At 45.0% G+C, this 18,574-nt stretch overlaps 2 protein-coding genes across 6 annotated transcripts in view; one reads left to right on the forward strand and one right to left on the reverse strand.

Annotated features, from left to right (window-relative positions):
- Positions 1-7,722, reverse strand: part of KCNG3 (potassium voltage-gated channel modifier subfamily G member 3) — a 57,150-nt gene extending 49,428 nt beyond the window's left edge. Inside the window, exon 1 of one of the 2 annotated variants that reach the window (XM_027555123.1) lies at positions 7,006-7,722. In XM_027555123.1, the coding sequence (XP_027410924.1) occupies positions 7,006-7,637 (632 nt within the window). In that variant the 5' untranslated portion in view covers positions 7,638-7,722. Of the gene's footprint in view, positions 1-6,972 lie in introns of both variants that reach the window. The other variant, XM_027555122.1, reaches the window with a different exon arrangement.
- A 916-nt stretch (positions 7,723-8,638) lies between these two features.
- The window catches only part of MTA3 (metastasis associated 1 family member 3), a 213,327-nt gene continuing 203,391 nt past the window's right edge, over positions 8,639-18,574 (forward strand). For 2 of the 4 annotated variants that reach the window (XM_027555117.1, XM_027555118.1), the window contains exon 1: positions 8,650-9,210. In XM_027555117.1, coding sequence (XP_027410918.1) covers positions 9,096-9,210 — 115 coding nt within the window. In that variant the 5' untranslated portion in view covers positions 8,650-9,095. Of the gene's footprint in view, positions 9,211-18,574 lie in introns of all 4 variants that reach the window. The other 2 variants (XM_027555113.1, XM_027555121.1) reach the window with 2 other exon arrangements.

The raw sequence follows: 18,574 nt of genomic DNA on the forward strand, positions 1-18,574 counted from the left end.
TCCAGTATTTTGGCTACCTCATGCGAAGAGTTGACTCATTGGAAAAGACTCTGATGCTGGGAGGGATTGGCGGCAGGAGGAGAAGGGGACAACAGAGGATGAGATGGTTAGATGGCATCACCAACTCAATGGACGTGAGTATGGGTAAACTCCGGGAGTTGGTGATGGACAGGGAGGCCTGGCATGCTGCGGTTCATGGGGTCACAAAGAGTCGGACACGACTGAGCGACTGAATTGAACTGTTGAAGCTTGGCTTGGAGAATTTTGAGCATTACTTTGCTAGCGTGTGAGATGAGTGCAATTGTGCAGTAGTTTGAGCATTCTTTGGCACTGCCTTTCTTTGGGATTGGAATGAAAACTGACCTTTTCCAGTTGTGTGGCCACTTTTGAGTTTTTCAAATTTGCTGGCATATTGAGTGAGCACTTTCACAGCATCATCTTTTAGGATTTGAAATAGCTCAGCTGGAATTCCATCACCTCCACTAGCTTTGTTCATAGTGATGCTTCCTAAGGCTCACTTGACTTCACATTCCAGGATGTCTGACTCTAGTCCAGTGATCACACCATCATGGTTATCTGCGTCGTGAAGATCTTTTTTGTATATTTCTTCTGTGTATTCTTGCCACCTCTTCTTAATATCTTCTGACCTTCTTAGGTCCATACCATTTCTGTCCTTTATTGTGCCCATCTTTGCATGAAATGTTCCCTTGTTGTCTCTAATTTTCTTGACGAGATCTCTAGTCTTTCCCATTCTATTGTTTTCTCTATTTCTTTGCACTGATCACTATGGAAGGCCTTCTTATCTCCTTGCTATTCTTTGGAAGTCTGCATTCAAAAAGGTATAGCTTTCCTTTTCTCCTTTGCCTTGAGCTTCTCTTCGTTTCTCAGCTATTTGTAAGGCCTCCTCAGACAACCATTTTGCCTTTTGCATTTCTTTTTCTTGACGATGGTCTTGATCACTGCCTCCTGCATGATGTCATGAACCTCTGTCCACAGTTCTTCAGGCACTCTATCAGACCTAATTCCTTGAATTTATTTGTTTCTTCCACTGTATAATCATAAGGGATTTGATTTAGGTCATACCTGAATGGTCCAGTGGTTCCCCTACTTTCTTCAGTTTAAGTCTGAATTTGGCAATAAGGAGTTCATGAACTGAGCCAGAGTCAGTTCCAGTCTTGTTTTTGCTGACTGCATAGAGCCTCTCCATCTTTGGCTGCAAAGAATTTAATCAATTTGATTTCGGTATTGACCCTCTGTTGATGTCCATGTGTAGAGTCAGTTCTTGTGTTGTTGGAAGAGGTTGTTTACTATGACCAGTGCATTCTCTTGGCAAAACTCTGTTAGCCTTTGACCTGCTTCATTTTGTACTCCAAGGCCAAACTTGCCTGTTACTCCAGATATCTCTTGACTTCCCAGCATGGTAAAGATCAAAAGTATAACACTTTGCAGAGTCTGAAGAAACATGGTCTCTCACACATTGCTGGATGGTATAAACTGATACAACCTTTTCTTAGAGCAGTTTGGAATTTCTATGAAAATGACAAAGTACAAAATATGGAGTACCAACAAGGACCTACTGTATACATAAGAAACTACATTCAACATCCTGTAATAAGCTATAATGGAAAAGAATCTAAATCTAAATATACAAATGAATCACTTTGCTAAACACCTAAAACTAATACAACATTGTACAGCAATTATGTTTAAATAAAAACTAAATATATATATATATATATACACACGCATATAATAAAAAAAAAACAAGTGTAAATGCCGTTGGACCCAATGACAACTTTCAGGAATTTATCCTGTGGATATTCTTTCATGAAAGCAAAATAATGTACATGTACAAGGATATTCACTACAGCATTTCCTACAGACAAGGAACAATATTAAGAGTCGAAAATTTCTAGGACATTCATACAATGAAATGTCACGCAGCTCCATAAAAAACCAGGCAGCTCTTTATAGACCGATACAGAACAATCTCCATGACATGTTGGTGAGTTAAAAAAGCAGGTCATGATACTGTTCTCACACTGTTTTTTTTGTTTGTTTTAAATATATATGTGTTAGTTGCTCAGTCGACATTCGACTCTTTGCCACCCCATGGACTGCAGCTCACCAGGCTCCTCTGTCCATAGAATTCTCTAGGCAAAAATCCTGGAGTGGGTTACCATTTCCTTCTGCAGGAAATATATATGATATGCTTGTAAATACAGGGAATATCTCTTCTATGAAACACACACTGCTATAACTTTGGTTACATTTAGGGAAAAGAACTCCATGTCTGGAAAATGGAGAAACGCTTGCTTGTGTAGCTTCTGAACTTTAAATTATTATTTCTATGATTTTTAACCACCCCCTTAAAAAAGCAATTTAAAAGGAGCATATTCATATATAAAAAGTTTTCACATCATTGATTTGGAAGACATCTCAAGATTTCTTGCAAATAGATTGTGTGGTATTTCAAAACTTCAGAAAAATCTTATTAAAGATATATTCTCATCCTTTTTCTTTTTGCACAATAAGTACTTGATAAATAATTATTCCTTGACTTAGGCTTTTTTTCTCATTCTAGCACAGGATCTCATCTTTCTTAATTAAGAGTTCCACCACCTGAATGCCTCAGCCTGAATGCTCCCCACAGCTCCTCCAACTATGCAAGAGAAGATATACTCCTGGAAGTTTCTACTTTAAAACACAAGATAAACAACAGATATTTACTGTCCCTGAATAATAATTTCTTCTAAAAGATGCTATCATAATAAATAGTATAAAAGACTTTAGATGCCTTCTAGGGCTTTGCATCTCATCTAGTTTGGGAGCTAAGACATGTTCATATGAAAAAATAACTACCATGCTAGGAAGGATATTACAGCTGCCAAATAAGTTGCACGAGGAAGCAATGCCTCAATAAACTCAAGAAGAACCATCATATATACTAAGGCAGTCAGGAAAGGTTTCAAAAGGGAAATAGACTCTGATTTGGGCTTGATGAATGATCCAATTTCAATAGGCAAGGGACTGACTGCACAGTAAGGGATGCCCAGGTGGTTCAGGAACACGTGAGTAGACTGGTCTGGACAAATGGAGCCTGCAGGTGGCAGAGAGTGCTCCCCAAGCTCCTGGAAATCCACTTACTCAGTCCCTGAGCCTGTATCCTCCCGATGCCCTGGATTTACTTTGTTTCTTCCTAATTCTCCCAGAGTTGTCATTTTATCTCCATTCTCACCACCTCAAAGCCATCCAAGTTCTTATTCCCTCCCTTTGCAAAAATCTCCAAACTCATCTTTCTGTTTCCACCCTCCACCATCTCCAACTTTCAGTACACAATTCATGACATTTGTGACTTTATATGCATGATCCACTCACCCTGAACCTGCCAACAGTTAACCACTGCCTGCAGAATAAAATTATTCTCCCTCTCATTCCAGGCCTTCTAACACTGCACTCACTGCCCACCTCTCTCTCTTTCTCTCTCCATCACTGAATTCACACTCCCTAAACATAATATTGGCTTCCCTGGTATCTCAGCTGGTAAAGAATCCACCTGCAATGCAGGAGACCCCAGTTCGATTCCTGATTGGGAAAATATCCTGGAGAAGGGATAGGCTACCCACTCCAGTATTCATGGGCTTCCCTGGAGCTCAGACGGTAAAGAATCTGCCTGCAATGCGGGAGACCTAGGTTCGATGACTGGATTGGGAAGATTTCTTAGAGGAGGGCATGGCAACCCTACTCCAGTATTCTTGCCTGGAGAATCCCCATGGACAGAGGAGCCTGGCGGGCTACATCCATGGGGTCACAAACAGACCCGACTGAGCGACACAGCGCAGCACAGCACAAATGTAATATGTAAACATTATGCCTAGGCCCTGGATGTCCCTATTAGATGGAAAAGTCTCCTTATTTTGCTCCCACATGGGGTACACATGGTTGCACAGGTTTCAAACACTGTAGTTTATATAAATGATACCTTTCACCAGTGTTGGGCAGTGCACAACCTCAGCACCCTTCCAAAGATGGCTTGTTTCCATCCTCTCTCACCTTGAAGATGTTCTCAAAACATCTCAGCTGTTGATCAATTGTGCCTCTGATCCTACATTACCAACCTGACACTTTTTCCTCACCAAAAAGAAAGCTGCAATATTTGGAATACCAATAGCACCTTAAACACAGCAGATACTCAAAAGATGCTTCCAAATTACAATGGGTAAATTAACAAAGGCAGATTGTGATTAAACGTTAAAGAGCCTTGGGGAATTCCCAGGCAGTCCAGTGGTTAGGACTCTGCATTCTCACTATTCAAACCTAGACAGCATATTCAAAAGCAGAGACATTAGTTTGCCAACAAAGGTCCGACTAGTCAAGGCTATGGTTTTTCCAGTGGTCATATATAGATGCGAGAGTTGGACTGTGAAGAAAGCTGAGTGCCCAAGAATTGATGCTTTTGAACTGTGGTATTGGAGAAGACTCTTGAGAGTCCCTTGGACTGCAAGGAGATCCAACCAGTCCATTCTAAAGGAGGTCAGCCCTGGGTGTTCTCTGGAAGGAATGATGCTAAAGCTGAAACTCTGGTACTTTGGCCACCTCATGTGAAGAGTTGACTCATTGGAAAAGACTCTGATGCTAGGAGGGATTGGGGGCAGGAGGAGAAGGGGATGACAGAGGATGAGATGGCTGGATGGCATCACCGACTCGATGGACGTGAGTTTGAGTGAACTCTGGGAGTTGTGATGGACAGGGAGGCCTGGCGTGCTGCAAAGAGTCAGACACGACTGAGCGACTGAACTGAATCCCTCATTGGGACACTAAAATTTCATAAGCCACTTGGTGCAGCCAAACAGAACAAAATAAAAGGTAAGAACCTTCTCTTTTGGCCAAGAAAGGTTTTGACCTTATCTGGCAGGTGCCAAATTTGGTCAAATGATCAGAATGATGTTTCAGACAAAAAGACTAATTTCAGTAACCACAAGCAAACAGGATTTGAGACATTGTTCTCAAAGTACCACCTTAGCTCTCTGTTAGAGGAGGCCTGTGGGAAGCTCCCTCTGCTTTGTTCAGCCTCAAGTAACTCAGTCATCTTTCAGTTTATCTGTTTGGGATTACAGATAATGGTTTTCACATACCTACACTCAGAGTAAAGCTTAAAACTGGGCCATTAAGCCAAGAAAAACATTGTTTCTGCCTGAAATATCTGCGTATCTAGGAAACAGTTCTGACTTGAATAATTATATACATACATAAAATGCATATACACAAATTAAACATTTATCTTCCTCCTTCACTTCTTTTGCAGTCTTCCTCTTTTCCATCTGTCTCTTCCCTTTTTGGTTTCTTTCTCTTTCTTCCCCTAAAATTATTATTCATGTCTCTCATTTCTTTCCAAATGCCTTACCTTAATGATCTCCAGACTTCACTCCTCTCCTCCCCAAATGCCCTCTCTCCTCCCAAAATTATTACTCAAGTCATTTCGCTGTTTTTGCTTATATAGTGACTTAGCCAATTCCGTTCAATATTTGTACTAATAACTCATTTGTCCTATTTCCTTTGCTGATGTACCTTGAACTTTCACTAACCTTAGAATTCTACAATTACTAGTGAATAATTTCAAGGCCAATCATTTATGGCTCATTTTCCTATGGCCCTCTAAAAGAATCAAGGGTTTTTGATGTATTTAGATACATAAATTAATTTCATTGTACTGATGCAGTACCAAATAAATAATTCTTTCCTGTAAATCAAAAAACTCAGAACCTAATAAACAAAATGCGTTTCCTAATGAATCTCCTTTCAAAGTATGTATCTTGGATTTTTTGCCAAGGCAGCTTATCAGTAATGGTCTCCATCGTCCCAGAGAGTTTTGTGTCTGAGAATTAAATAAAAATCTTTACTCTCCAAAGGAAGAGTATTATGTGGAAGTAACACACTCCAGTATCAGGCACATAGTACCACTGGAACCATGCACATGTCTATGAGGAAAAGACTATCAGGCAAGCAACTGAATTTTTAAATGAATGGAAGGGGGATTTTAAATTAGAATCTAAGGTAAAACACATAATACAATGATGTGTTTGTGCCCAAAGAGGCTCTCTCCCTTGAAAGTCCAACTTTCCTGTTTATTCCTCCCACCAAACATGCAAAATAAACTCTCCAGTACTAAAAACAGAAATATGTTATCACTACTGAAAAGTAAGCACCATCGAAGGAAAAGATCAAAATATTTTTCTTTCATCCTAGTAAAGTGAAAAGAAAAACCACTAAATACTGTAATACTGTTTCTGAAGTTAGGGCAGTTTCCTTTTTTTTTCCCCCTCCCCAGCCTGAAGATCTTCTAGAAGTCATATTGGCAGCAAATGGTGGACAGGTGCCTTACTAACTCCGTATTTGATAGGAAAAGAAGAGAGAAAAGGGCACAGACATCCATTATTTAGAATCTATCGCTATATTAATCTTCTTTATCACAATTCCATTACAATATTTTATGCAGCGTGTACGCGTGGGCGGTGTACAGCCGACCACACTCCATGATAACAAGGCTTCCTTTTTTCAAACACCATCAAAAATTAGCAAATAATTCGAACTGCTCTTAGCCCAAGGTTAAATTCTTGAATACTAACAACAGAAGTTCAGAGAAATCTAATTAACCGGTTCCTATTTGCTCGAAAGTAAACTACAAAGATGAGAGAGGCTTGTCATCTCTATCTGCCCCTCCCCAAGGCTGGCGATTCGCCCTCAAGAGAGGCGTCTAGTGTACAGACCAGAGCCGGCTAGAGCTGGGGGAAGGGGCGGGCGGTAGTGAGGGCCAACCCAACCCCGTGGCTGACCGCGCCTGGGGCCTCGCTGGGCCCAGAACCCAACTGAGCTCGGCCTCCCAGAGGCAAACAAGACGGAGACTGGACCGACGGACGGGACGGACAGACGCGACAGGACGGACGCAACGGGCAGAGAAGCAGTGCATCCTACCCGGAGGGCTCCCTCCCAGGGCCGGCGGAGTACCTGCTCCGGTCATCCAGGCTGCGGTTGTCGGCCGCCGCGGCGCGCCAGTCGGGCAGTGTGCTGGCGCACAGCACCACCATGGACACGATCACGAACACCACCGACACGCTGGCCAGGATCTGCGCGGCCAGCGACGACGTGGGCTCCTCGAAGGTCCGCCGCATGCGCTCCAGCCAGCGCCGGGAAGGGGCGGCCTCGGCACCGCCCGGTCGCGCCTCGTCCCGGCCCAGCGCGCCCGGCTCTTCGGCGGTGTAGAAGGTGTAGGTATCGGACATGCGGTCGTCGAGGCGGCGCTGGCAGCAGTACTCTAGGTGCGCGCCCTCCAGGCCCCAATAGATCATCTCATTGTAGAAGGAGAGTTCGCACATCCGCGGCGCGAAGCGCAGCTTGCCGTGGCCGCGGACGTAGAGAAGGATGAAGCCGAAGGCCTCCGAGTGCCGGTCGAAGAAGTACTCGTTGCGCTCGTGGTCATAGTCGTCGCACACCTCCAGCACGTCGCGCTCCGAGCGGCAGCCGTGCAGCCGGCTCACGCGCCGCAGCGGGAAGTCCTTCAGCAGCTCCCGGGACAGCGAGTACCGGGCGCCGCCCACGTTCAGCACCACCGAGGCCGCCCCGCTGCGCCCGAAGGTCATGGCTGGCTGCCCCGAAGCCCCCGAAGCCCGAGGGCGCCGCCGCCGCCCCTTCCGGCCGCCGCGCGGGGCCTGCCTGCGGTTGGCGGACGGGGGAGCGCGCCGTCGGGGCCCGCGGGCTGTCCGGCAGGCTCTCCCTCCGGGCTGCGCTGCTGCCCTTCGCTGACCCGGGGGCCCCTGGCTCTAGCCTTCTCGGCAGCCCAGCGCGGCTGCTAGCGACGCTCCCTCCGCACGGCGGTCCCTGCAGGTGGCCGGGGAGTCCCCCTCAGGCGCCAGCGCTGCGCCCCACTGGCCGAGAAAGAGGCTGCCAGCGCCGCCGCCCCTCGCGCCTGGGGGATGCTCCCTCCGAGGCCGGGGTGCCCTTTCAAGGCGGCGGCGCTGTTCCCCCCCTCCCCGGGGGCGTGCGCGCCGAGAGGAAGCGAGGGCGCTGGATGGCTCCGGGTCCCTGGCGCTCCCTCTGGCCGCGGCTCCGGCAAGGGCCCCACCGCCGTCCAGAAGCAAGAGGCAAAGTGAGCGGGTTCGGAGGCGGCAGAGAGCCGGCCCCGCGAGGCGGGGGCGGGGCCTCCTCGCGGTTACCCCTCCTTGCCTCCTGGCTCCGCTCCGCTCACCTCCCTCCGCGCGCCGCCCTCCTCTTCCCACCCGAGTCCGCACCTCGCTCAGGCTGGGATTCCCCGGCGCCCCGCCCTGGACCTCGGGCTCCCCGCCTCGTGACGCTGTCCTCCCCCTCCGCTCTCGCCTGCAGTGGCCGGGAGGGGTCCGCAGAGCAGGGATGCGCCGAGCTTGGAGCCCCGAGTGGAAGGGGTAGAAAAGCCCCGAGCCTGGGGGTCTCAGTGACCGCGTCCCTCCCCGGAACATCGGGATGACTTGGGGAGTCCCCAAGGGCCCTTTTAACGGCCCCCCCCAAAGGAGGCTGCAGGAGGGTAAGGAGGAGTAAGGACTGGGGTGCAGGATTTGAGGGGCGGGGACAGACGGCTCTGGGAGAGCTTTTTCCAGAAACTCTCCGGAGCCCAGCTAGGTTTCTGAGACCGCCCCACAGGATTTCTCAAGAGAAGGCACCCCAGCAATTCTTTTCTTGCCGACTTTGTTCCTTCCTCTCCCGGCGCGGAGACCCACGTACCGCGTGCTCCGAAGGCGGCCACACATCCCAGCACCCAGCTTCGGTGCCGCCTCTCTCGGAGGAGCGGCTCCAGCCCCCGCTTTCTGGGTTGCCTGTCCTAAGAGAGCGCCTAAGCCTAGCGCCCCTGGACCCCCTCGTGACGCTCCCTGTAGAGTGGGATGAATGTCTGGGGAGAATTGTCTTGCCACTGACAAGAACAGAATTTTGCCCGACCTTCGTCTGCATTCTCCTTTTCATAATGTCTTAATTTCTCCTGTGCACCTCCGAGCCGGCTGCAGCACCGGCCCTCGAGCTTGAAGAGCCCTTTCAGGCTCTGCGGAGGGTACTTCCCTGGGCACTGTTCGATGCCCTGGGAGTGGGCTCCACTGGGCAGGGATTATTTTAAACTGCTTCAAGCAATTCACACGACATCCGGCACAGGCAGCCCTGCTCGCGCAGTACCCGCCAGAGGCGAAACAGGTGAGTTGTAAGGCAAACTGTTAAATGCAAAACATACTGGAAGAAAAATTAAGAGTGTGGTGGGATGAGGTGGGATGTGGTGATCTGACTTCGGAGTACACCTAGCTGGGAAGGGTTTTACTTTGCCCTTCACTTTTCATAATTGTGTAGAGTTATCTAGTGCCCACTAGAGGTCACCAGAAAGAGTCATTTTGCTCTCTGATTCTAGTGTGGATTCTTAGCGAAAACGCAGAGACCTAAAAATTGGAGTGCTCACAAAGTAAAATCACTCTGGCTGGTTTTTTTGTGCCCTTTTTTTTTTTTTTTTTTAATTGAAGCATAGTTGATTTTCAATGTTCCAGGCGTACAGCGAAGTGATTCAGATATATAGAGATAAATATATAGAGACATTGTATATATAAATTTTACGATTTTTTCCATTAAAAGTATTTTCAAGATATTGAATATAGTTCCTTGTTGGGTGATTTCTTAAAGAATGAAAATCTCTAAATTTTTTATATCTAGACTTGGTAATTTATCTTAAAAGCATTTAATGTGACTAAAAACTCAAAAATGGGAGTTGTTTACTTGTTAAGCTGCTACTAAACTAGAAAAACATCCTGAAGGAAATGTTTCAAGACAGAATCAAAAGAAGTGATGGCCATGAACTGGTAGAGAGAAAGAGCAGAGCATGTCTAATAGCAAAATCACAGGTGTGGAGGATTAAAGCCTGAAAGAAAGCTAACGCATTGCTTGGCTGAAAGCATGGGGATCTCCACTACAGAAGTCAGCTTTCATCCAGGAAGCTAATGGGATCCCTGAAGGTTTTAAGAACAGAACTGACTTGATCTCAGGAAGAGTCATTTGCCCCTTAGGTTATCCTAAGGAGGAGGCACTTCTGCAGCCAAGAAATGGGAACCCCACCCCTGTATCTCTGTAGATACGGAAGGGTTCATTTCTGAGAAACACTGAGACTAAGGACTCAGTACAGCTTGGAAATGGATTTGTTCTAGAATATGAGGATGAAGAAAAGTTTGCTGCTGCTAGTGGAGTGAAGAGCCTGGCTTCACACCAGCAAGAGCCGATTCCTGAGGGAGTCGTTAAAAATACTTTTTAGAAGCTGTACAGGCAGCAGAACACAGAACAACTATTTTGTTGATTATTTGCTTCAACATTACTATATTTATTTCCTATGTTCTCTAAAATCCCTTTAAAGTCTGTTGATAGGACCAGTCGAGGAAATATCATATTTTAAATTACATTTGAGCTTAGAAAACCAATTAATTTGATGACAGTATAATTTGTGTCTCCTAGGTATATTTTTATGAAATATCTTAGACAGATAGGTTTAAATCACTTCATTTGTTTCAAGAGTAATATTCTTATTTGATTTTAATATCGTCAACTGCTACTGCAGCAACAATAACCCAAGTCATTTTCTTAAACAAAGAAAACAACAAGATGCAGAAATGATTGGCTTGTCTCAATATAATCTAGTTTAAAAAGCATTCTTAAAAACAACTTTATTCCTCTGTACTTGAAAAAATATGTTAAGAATTGATATCGTCATTGTTGTTGAGAATTATTGCATTTATATTCTTCTCTGGATTCTAGATGATATTTAGGGTCTTCATATGTAAATCTTTAGACTGCATCAGGTATCAGGCAGAATTTTAAAGTTTGAAAGAGATTTTCTTGTGTCAATTTATAAGCCCCTTTTTGGGGAGGAGGAACAAGGCTTCAGAGATGTGGCTATAATTTGCCCAAGGTTCCCCACCAGCAGCATCCCGGTGGAGACACGGCTGGAGCCAGGTTTTCTAGTTCCAAACCCTAAACCCTCGGTCTCCAGGGCCTGCATGGCTGCCACAACTTCCTGTCTGATCTCTGCACTCCAGTTCTTCCCTCCATCTGTGAATCCTGTATCATGCCACTGAACAGCTCTTCCTTTTCTTCATTTTCATTAAGTCATTCCCCAGTTCAAGAATCAAAAGTGGCTAAGGATCTCTACAATTACAAACTGGCCTGGAAATAAAGTCCACACTGGTTCTTAGGACCATCTCTAGATTCATATCCTGGCTGCACAACTTTTTTGCTAAGTGACCTGGAACAAATTCCCTGACTTTAAGGCTCCATTTTCTCATTCTTACAATGGCAATAACATGGCTCCGTCAAAGGGGTGGTATGAAATGAAATGATGCAAGAGTGGTATATGCCTCTGTGCATGACACTGGGAAAAAAAAAAAATCTCACTTTGTGTATGCCTCTACCAGCCCAAGCAGGTCATGCTCATTTTCATTCCTGGATTATAATTAAATACAAATCAGATAGGGGCTTCCCTAGTGGGTCAGAGAGTAAGGAATCTGCTTGAAGTGCAGGAGACCTGGGTTCAATTCCTGGATTGGGAAGATTCCCTGGATAAGGAAATGGCAACCCAGTCCAGTATTCTTGCCTGGAAAATTCCATGGACAGAGGAACCTGGCGGGCTACAGTCCATGGAATTGCAAGGAGTCGGACATGGCTGAACAGTTAACACTTTCACACTTCCACAGATCAGACAAGTGAATTGATTCATCTAAAAATGTGACCAATCACAAAAAGTAACCCAATCAACATTTCAGTGAAAAGTTGTGACCCACTGCTGAGTCTAGACTGAACATGAATTCCTCCTTGCACTGCACAACTGGCTGTGTTCAGAGTCCTTGAGCAGGTCTCACCTCTTGAAGCTTCATTTCCTCATCTGGAAAGTGAAAGTAATACGAGTTTTGGGGGAAGTCACACAGAAAGGGCTCCCAACACCCTGCCCAAAGCTTTATAAATGTCCTGTGGGCACCACTGGTCCTTGCAGCTTACTTAAGCAACTGTGCCTTAAAAAGCCCTGACTCAAAAAAAAAAAAAAAAAGAGCCCTGGCTCTGCCATTCATTTCTATTTTCAGGGGGTTGTGTTTACACCATTTTATTTCTCAGCATCTACAGTGGATCCTTTAAACAGTCAGCTCTTTTAATGGAAACATAACCTTCCACAGGCTTCCCCAGTAGCTCAGCTGGTAAAGAATCCTCCTGCAATGCAGGAGACCCCGGTTCTATCCCTGGGTTGGGAACATCCCCTGGAGGAGGGAAAGGCTACCCACTCCAGTATTCTGGCCTGGAGAATTCCATGGGGTTGCAAAGAGTCAAGACTGAGCAACTTTCACATAACCTTCCAGTGTCTCTCATTTTATGTAAGGGGAAGACACTTATGATTTCATCCACTATGCACAGTTACCCTTGTAGAAGGGACAGCCACAGCTTTCAATAAACTGCCCTCAGAACTGTCCCACCACACAGACCCTGTTCTTAAAGATGAAAAACTACCAAGGGATGTTTCACCCCCGTCCCACGCCAAAGTCCTTGCCTTTTTCTCTGCTCCATGACACTTTGTGCTCTCATGCAAGCAAAAGGAACACTATCTTCTTTAAATGTCCAGCCTTGAGAAAGTCACTGTGTAATCATTTGTGGGAGGCAAAATTTTACCTCTACCCTCTCAGGGTTTTTGACTGAGCTTGAGAATTAGATTGACATAAAGACAGATTAACAGGAGAAAACCATGCAAATTTACTTATTATAAATTTTACATCAACACCAGAAGGAAATGAAGACCCACAGAGGTGGCAGAACCTAAATGCTTTTATATGAGGTTGAACAGAGAGGCAATGATAGAAAAGTAACTAAAATATATGGCAAGGCTAAAGGAAGATAAGAATTATCTTAACAAAGTACATTTATACAGAATTCTCTCAGCTTCAGCTTCTGTCCTTGATGATAAGAATGGTACTTTCCTCCTGGTATATGGAAGACAATCTTTCAAATGGCAGTTTTATCTCCTGCTTTTAGAAAGAAAAGGGGGAGGGTCAGAGCACCCTTTTTGTACCTGAATTTTTAAGTACTCAAAATAATCTTTATGCCAAAGTGACACATTTTGGGGTGGCCTATTGTGGCTCAAATGGTGAAGCGTCTGCCTGCAATGCTGGAGACCCGGGTTTGATCCCTGGGTCGGGAAGATCCCCTGGAGAAGGAAATGGCGAACCACTCCAGGACTCTTACCTAGAAAATTCCATGGATGGAAGAGCCCAGTAGGCTACAGTCCATGGAGTCACAAAGAGTCAGACATGACTGAGCACCTGAACCGAACTAAACTGAACCCTCACACCCATTCTGTTGCTACGTTACTTTAGGATGTGATGGCCCTTCTGCCCACCATCACTCCAGGTCTCTTGCTTCTTTTTCTTTTTTTCGGCTGCTCTGGCTCTTCACTGTGGCCCACGGGCTGTTTGTTACTGCGTACGGTCTCTAGTTTTGGCACGTAGGCTCAGTAGTTGTGACGCTTGGGCTTAGTTGTCCTGCAGCATGTGGGGTCTTAGCTCCCAGGCCAAAAATCAAACTTGTGTCCCCTGCATTGCAAGGTGGATTCTTAACCACTGGACCACCGGGAAGTCCTCAAGTCTCTTACGTCTTACTGTGACCAAGAGCTCTTTCTGCTTGCCACCACCAGCTCAGCTTTCCACAAAAATACTTTTACTATTACTCTCATTTTCCAGATAAGGAAATGAGGCTTCATGAAGTTAGACTAGCTCAAGGATCCACAGCTCCTAGTAAGTACCAGACCCAGGAATGAAACCCAAAGTCTCTACAGGCTGTCTTGCCTCCCATGCTGGCTCATCACCAACTCGGCTCTCTACCCAGCGTCAGACACCCCTGGGAAGGGAAGAACAAGTTAGGTGATACCAGAGGGAGCTATCTGACAAATCTTGAATGTGGGTCATTCTACAAGATAACTAGACTTCAATAAGTCACTTTCATATCCTGAAATATTTAAGGGAGAGATGATACAATGCCTGCTATTTGCTTCAAAATAATAACCAAGGGCAGGGGCAAGCGGATTGGGAGCATAGATGAAATAAGATTGGCCATGAGTTGACTGTTGAAGCTGGGTGATAGGGCTCAGTCTATTAGTCTCCCTTTTTGTATTTATTTGAAATTTTCCATAATAAAAAAAGTTAAGAAATTTTTTTGAAACCTTGAGCTTCATTTAAGCTTATTTGTGAATGTTGACAGTTACTCCTTCAGACTAGACCTGAATGCACTCTTTCACAATATATGTCATGAAGAATCCCTTCAGTTTCTCCAGAGTATAAAAAAAACTTGGTACATTTGACCACATCTGTTAAAATTTTAAATGCACGCACCTAGTGATCCAGCAATTTTAACACTAGGAGTTTAACCTGCATATGCTATGCTATGCTATGCTAAGTCACTTCAGTCATGTCCAACTCTGTGTGACCCCATAGACGGCAGCTCACCAGGCTCCCCTGTCCCTGGGATTCTCCAGGCAAGAATGCTGGAGTGGGTTGCCATTTCCTTCTCCAATGCATGAAAGAGAAAAGTGAAAGTGAAGTCGCTCAGTCGTGTCCGACTGTTAGCGACCCCATGGACTGCAGTCTACCAGGCTCCTCTGTCCATGGATTTTCCAGGCAAGAGTACTGGAGTGGGGTGCCATTGCCTTCTCCGTAACCTACATATATAGTCACATATTTCACAAAGACATACAGGCAAGGATCCCTGCATTGTTTACAATAGCAAAAGTTTAGAAACAGCCTCAATGTCCTTGGTTATTTAAATAAGTGGCATATTCATGAGCAATGGCACCCCACTCCAGTACTCTTGCCTGGAGAATCCCATGGACGGAGGAGCCTGGTAGGCTGCAGTCCATGGGGTCGCTAACAGTAGGACACGACTGAGCGACTTCACTTTCATTTTTCACTTTCCTGCATTGGAGAAGGAAATGGCAACCCACTCCAGTGTTCTCACCTGGAGAATCCCAGGCACGGGGGAGCCTGGTGGGCTGCCATCTATGGGGTCGCACAGAGTCGGACACGACTGAAGCGACTTAGCAGCAGCAGCATGAACTTAATACTGTTATTCATATAGACTCAGATAGAATCAATTCTAAGCCACATTGCTAAACAAAAAAGCCTAGCTCCTAAACTGGCAACTAAATTATTCCCTCTTTATATTAAAGACATATAGATATGGATGTATTTGTATATACATTATAATATTTCTGAAAGGATACATAAAATACAATATGAGCGGTTGTTTCTTGGTTAAAAGACTGGGAAAAAATTAGGTAGAAATGAGACCTACTGGTTATTGGTTATTGTAAACCCACTGTCTTTTTTCTTTTTTAGCCCAGTGAAAGGATTTTTTTTTATTTGCTAATTTTTTGGTTTCGCTGGGTCTCTGTTGCTACACGCGAGCTTTCTCTAGTAGCGGGTGCTACTCTTATTGGGGTGCAAGGGTTTCTCATTGCTTGGCTTTTCTTGTTGCAGAGCACAGGCTCTGCACGGGTTTCAGTAGTTGCAGCTCTTGGGTTCTAGATCTGGGGCTCAGTAGCTCCAAGGCATGTGGAATCTTCCCAGACCAGAGATCGAATCCATGTCCTCTGCGTTGGCAGGTGGATTCTTATCCACTGTGCCACCAGGGAAGCCCCCACTGAGAGTATTATGTTTTCAATTGTTTTTTTTAAGCGGTTAAACGAAGAAATGAAATCTCAGCACATAGTCTGTTACCAAGTGCTTTCTTTTTCGCTGGGCCCATCTTTGCTGTGTCCTGCCTCCGCCTCTGCTCAGTTACGTCTGGGGCCATGTCCCTGTTCCCTCAGCCTGGACATCCTACTCCAGCGAATTATGTGGCCTGTGCCTTCTTGTCAATCCAGTGTCAGTTCAAATGTCATTTCCTCAGAGAAGCCTTCTCTGACCACCATTCTAGCATATCAACCTATATATTGTTTAAGATTCTTTTTTTTATTTTATTTTTGCCCAGATCCCGCATGGCTTGCAAGATCTTAGTTCCCTGATCAGGGACTGAACCCAGGGCCCCAAGAGTGGAAGCATAAAATCCTAACCACTGGACCGCCAGGAAATCCCCTCAACCTATTTTTTTACTCCCTTATTTTTTTAAAAAATCACTTTGCTCATCCACGTGTTTCCTGTCTGTCATCTGTCACTCTACCAGACTCTGCTCACCCCTTTTGAGAGCAGGGACTGTGGGTCTAGTTAACAGTGGTGTCCCCAGCTCCTGCAACAGTGCCAGTCTCCTTGTTGGAGCTCAATAACTATTTGTTGAGTGAAGGAATGAATGACCATTACTACTGATTAAAATAAGTGTTCTCTGAGCGCTGAACTGGCAGTATCTGTATATGCATATAGTGAGGCTGGAGTTGACCAACTTGAGAAATCCAGGCTCTTTCTGAAAAACCACTTCAATTTTGTTAAATGGTTGGCATCCTGGCAGAGATCTTGGCGCTGCTCTCCCCTTGGACCACAGCATATGCCAGATTCCTGCAGAAACCCTGCTGACTTAGCCAGCCCTAACCTTGAGTCACTGGGTGTCCCTATATACCTTACCCAGCAGGTGCTTTAGTTAGAAAAGTTCTTAGAATCAGCTCCAGTCATATCTGGGTTCCACCATCCACCCATACTTCTCTTTAGAGGAAGGAAAGAATGTGGAAGCAGAGCAAGGTCTGCAAGCAAAGAAGAACTGTCTGCCATTGCATTAAACACTTTAATTGGGCTCACTGTGAATTCTATCTCAATAAAATTGTTTCCAAAAAAATAAACTGTCCAGAAAGAATTGGATGTGGATCTAGGCGGTTCTGTGTGTCTTGGCTCACAGACTATAGGAAACTTGGAAAGAAATTTAAAAGGCTGCTGTCCTGGTGGTAGATGGACATCTAGAGACCTAACTGCCTGATTGGGTGCTAAGGATCAGGAGGTGAAGCTTCTCAGCAAAGCAGGTCTTGAGCCTAGAGGGAAAGGAGGTGGGAGGGCCGAGTAGAAAGCAAGGGATTCCCGCACTCTACCCCCTGTCGCGTCACAGGGCATATTCATACAGCCTGAGAGAGGATTCTACTCACAGGAAAAATCAAAGACATTTTCAAAATGAATGGAAAGTTCCCTGCTGTGTTCTATCCATTCTACAAGGAGGAGAGCTACATTTATCAACACTAATGAACCAAAATTATTAATAACTGGTTTAGGAGTCAGCTTTCCAAAACACCTGCTGTTCTTAGCCTTCTGTCCCTGTAACAATCTATTCCCTGCCCCACAATCCAACCTCCCCCCATCTCTATGCTCAGTGCTGTTATTTCTGCCTCAGAGGAAAGATTGGGGCTGGGGTTGACTGAAGCGAAGCGTATGATATTCCTGGAAATGATCTTCTTATTGTAGATGCAACCAAAATAGCATTGGTTCCGCACTTAATAATTGATATACTCTTCAACAGCAATTGCATTTTTCTCCAAGGTACAGGATTTAAAATACAGACTATTTTTCTCCAGTTTTTAACTGGAGATAAAATAGTCCAATTCTGGTGTGTGTGATCCCATTACCCTGCTATGGCAAAAACCTCAGGCATTTGCCTCAGTTTTCCCTGAGATACATGTTCTCACAGGTTAGCAAAAAAAAAAACAACAACGCTCCTAGTGGAAAGCTAAAAGGTATTGAAATCTGGAAGATTTGCAGTTTTAAAAGGAGGTTTGAAGCCGAAGCAATTAGGTTGGTATAAGCCTGTCTTAGGCCCCGGTCAGAGAAAGAGCCTATGGCTCAGCAAAAAAATGCTGAAATAAGTGTCAGCTTTAACTCCATGTACTTGTGTGGACGTGCAGCCTCGGACCTTGTCCCCACAGGACCTTCCTCTGCCTGCAAGGAAACTTGCCCTCTGCTTAAGATTTGCTAGTACCTTAGATCTTCCAAGGAGGATTTTTCCTTTTCAGAGCAAAGTAATCACAAATAAAAATCTTTGTGACAAAAGACACCGAGGAGCTTTTTATACCCTTTCACTAGCTTCTATTGTGATGGATGAAACTGCAAGAACAATGGCAGCAGAGCAAATGTCCACATAAATCTACAAAGAAAGAAGGAAATAGGTTTACCATGTTTCCTTTGATGATGACAAGGCATTCTTTTCTCTAGATAGAGAGTGCCTTTAACTTTGACAATGTCAGTGCCTGAACTACTGGTCTATCTCAATACTGACAGGTACTATGGAAAGGGAGAAGTTGTGAATACAACTTCCAGTGAATCAACATTAGTCAAGGCTTTCAATTTATAGTTCATTGTACTTTCACCCTAGTAACCAACTCAAGGTTGACATTTATATTCCATGAAAATTAAACATTATTCACACTATTGAGACATCCCCTTACTTATAGGACCCTTAAGAAAACTCTAGTATTTTGTTTGTGTGTAATTTATTTGACTGCATCAGGTCTTAGTGGCAGCACTCAGGATCTTCATGGCATCGTGTGGGATCTTTCATTTTTGTGGCACGCAGACTCTCTAGTTGTGGC

Source organism: Bos indicus x Bos taurus, chromosome 11 (assembly GCF_003369695.1).
Source record: "Bos indicus x Bos taurus breed Angus x Brahman F1 hybrid chromosome 11, Bos_hybrid_MaternalHap_v2.0, whole genome shotgun sequence".
Lineage (NCBI taxonomy): Eukaryota > Metazoa > Chordata > Mammalia > Artiodactyla > Bovidae > Bos > Bos indicus x Bos taurus.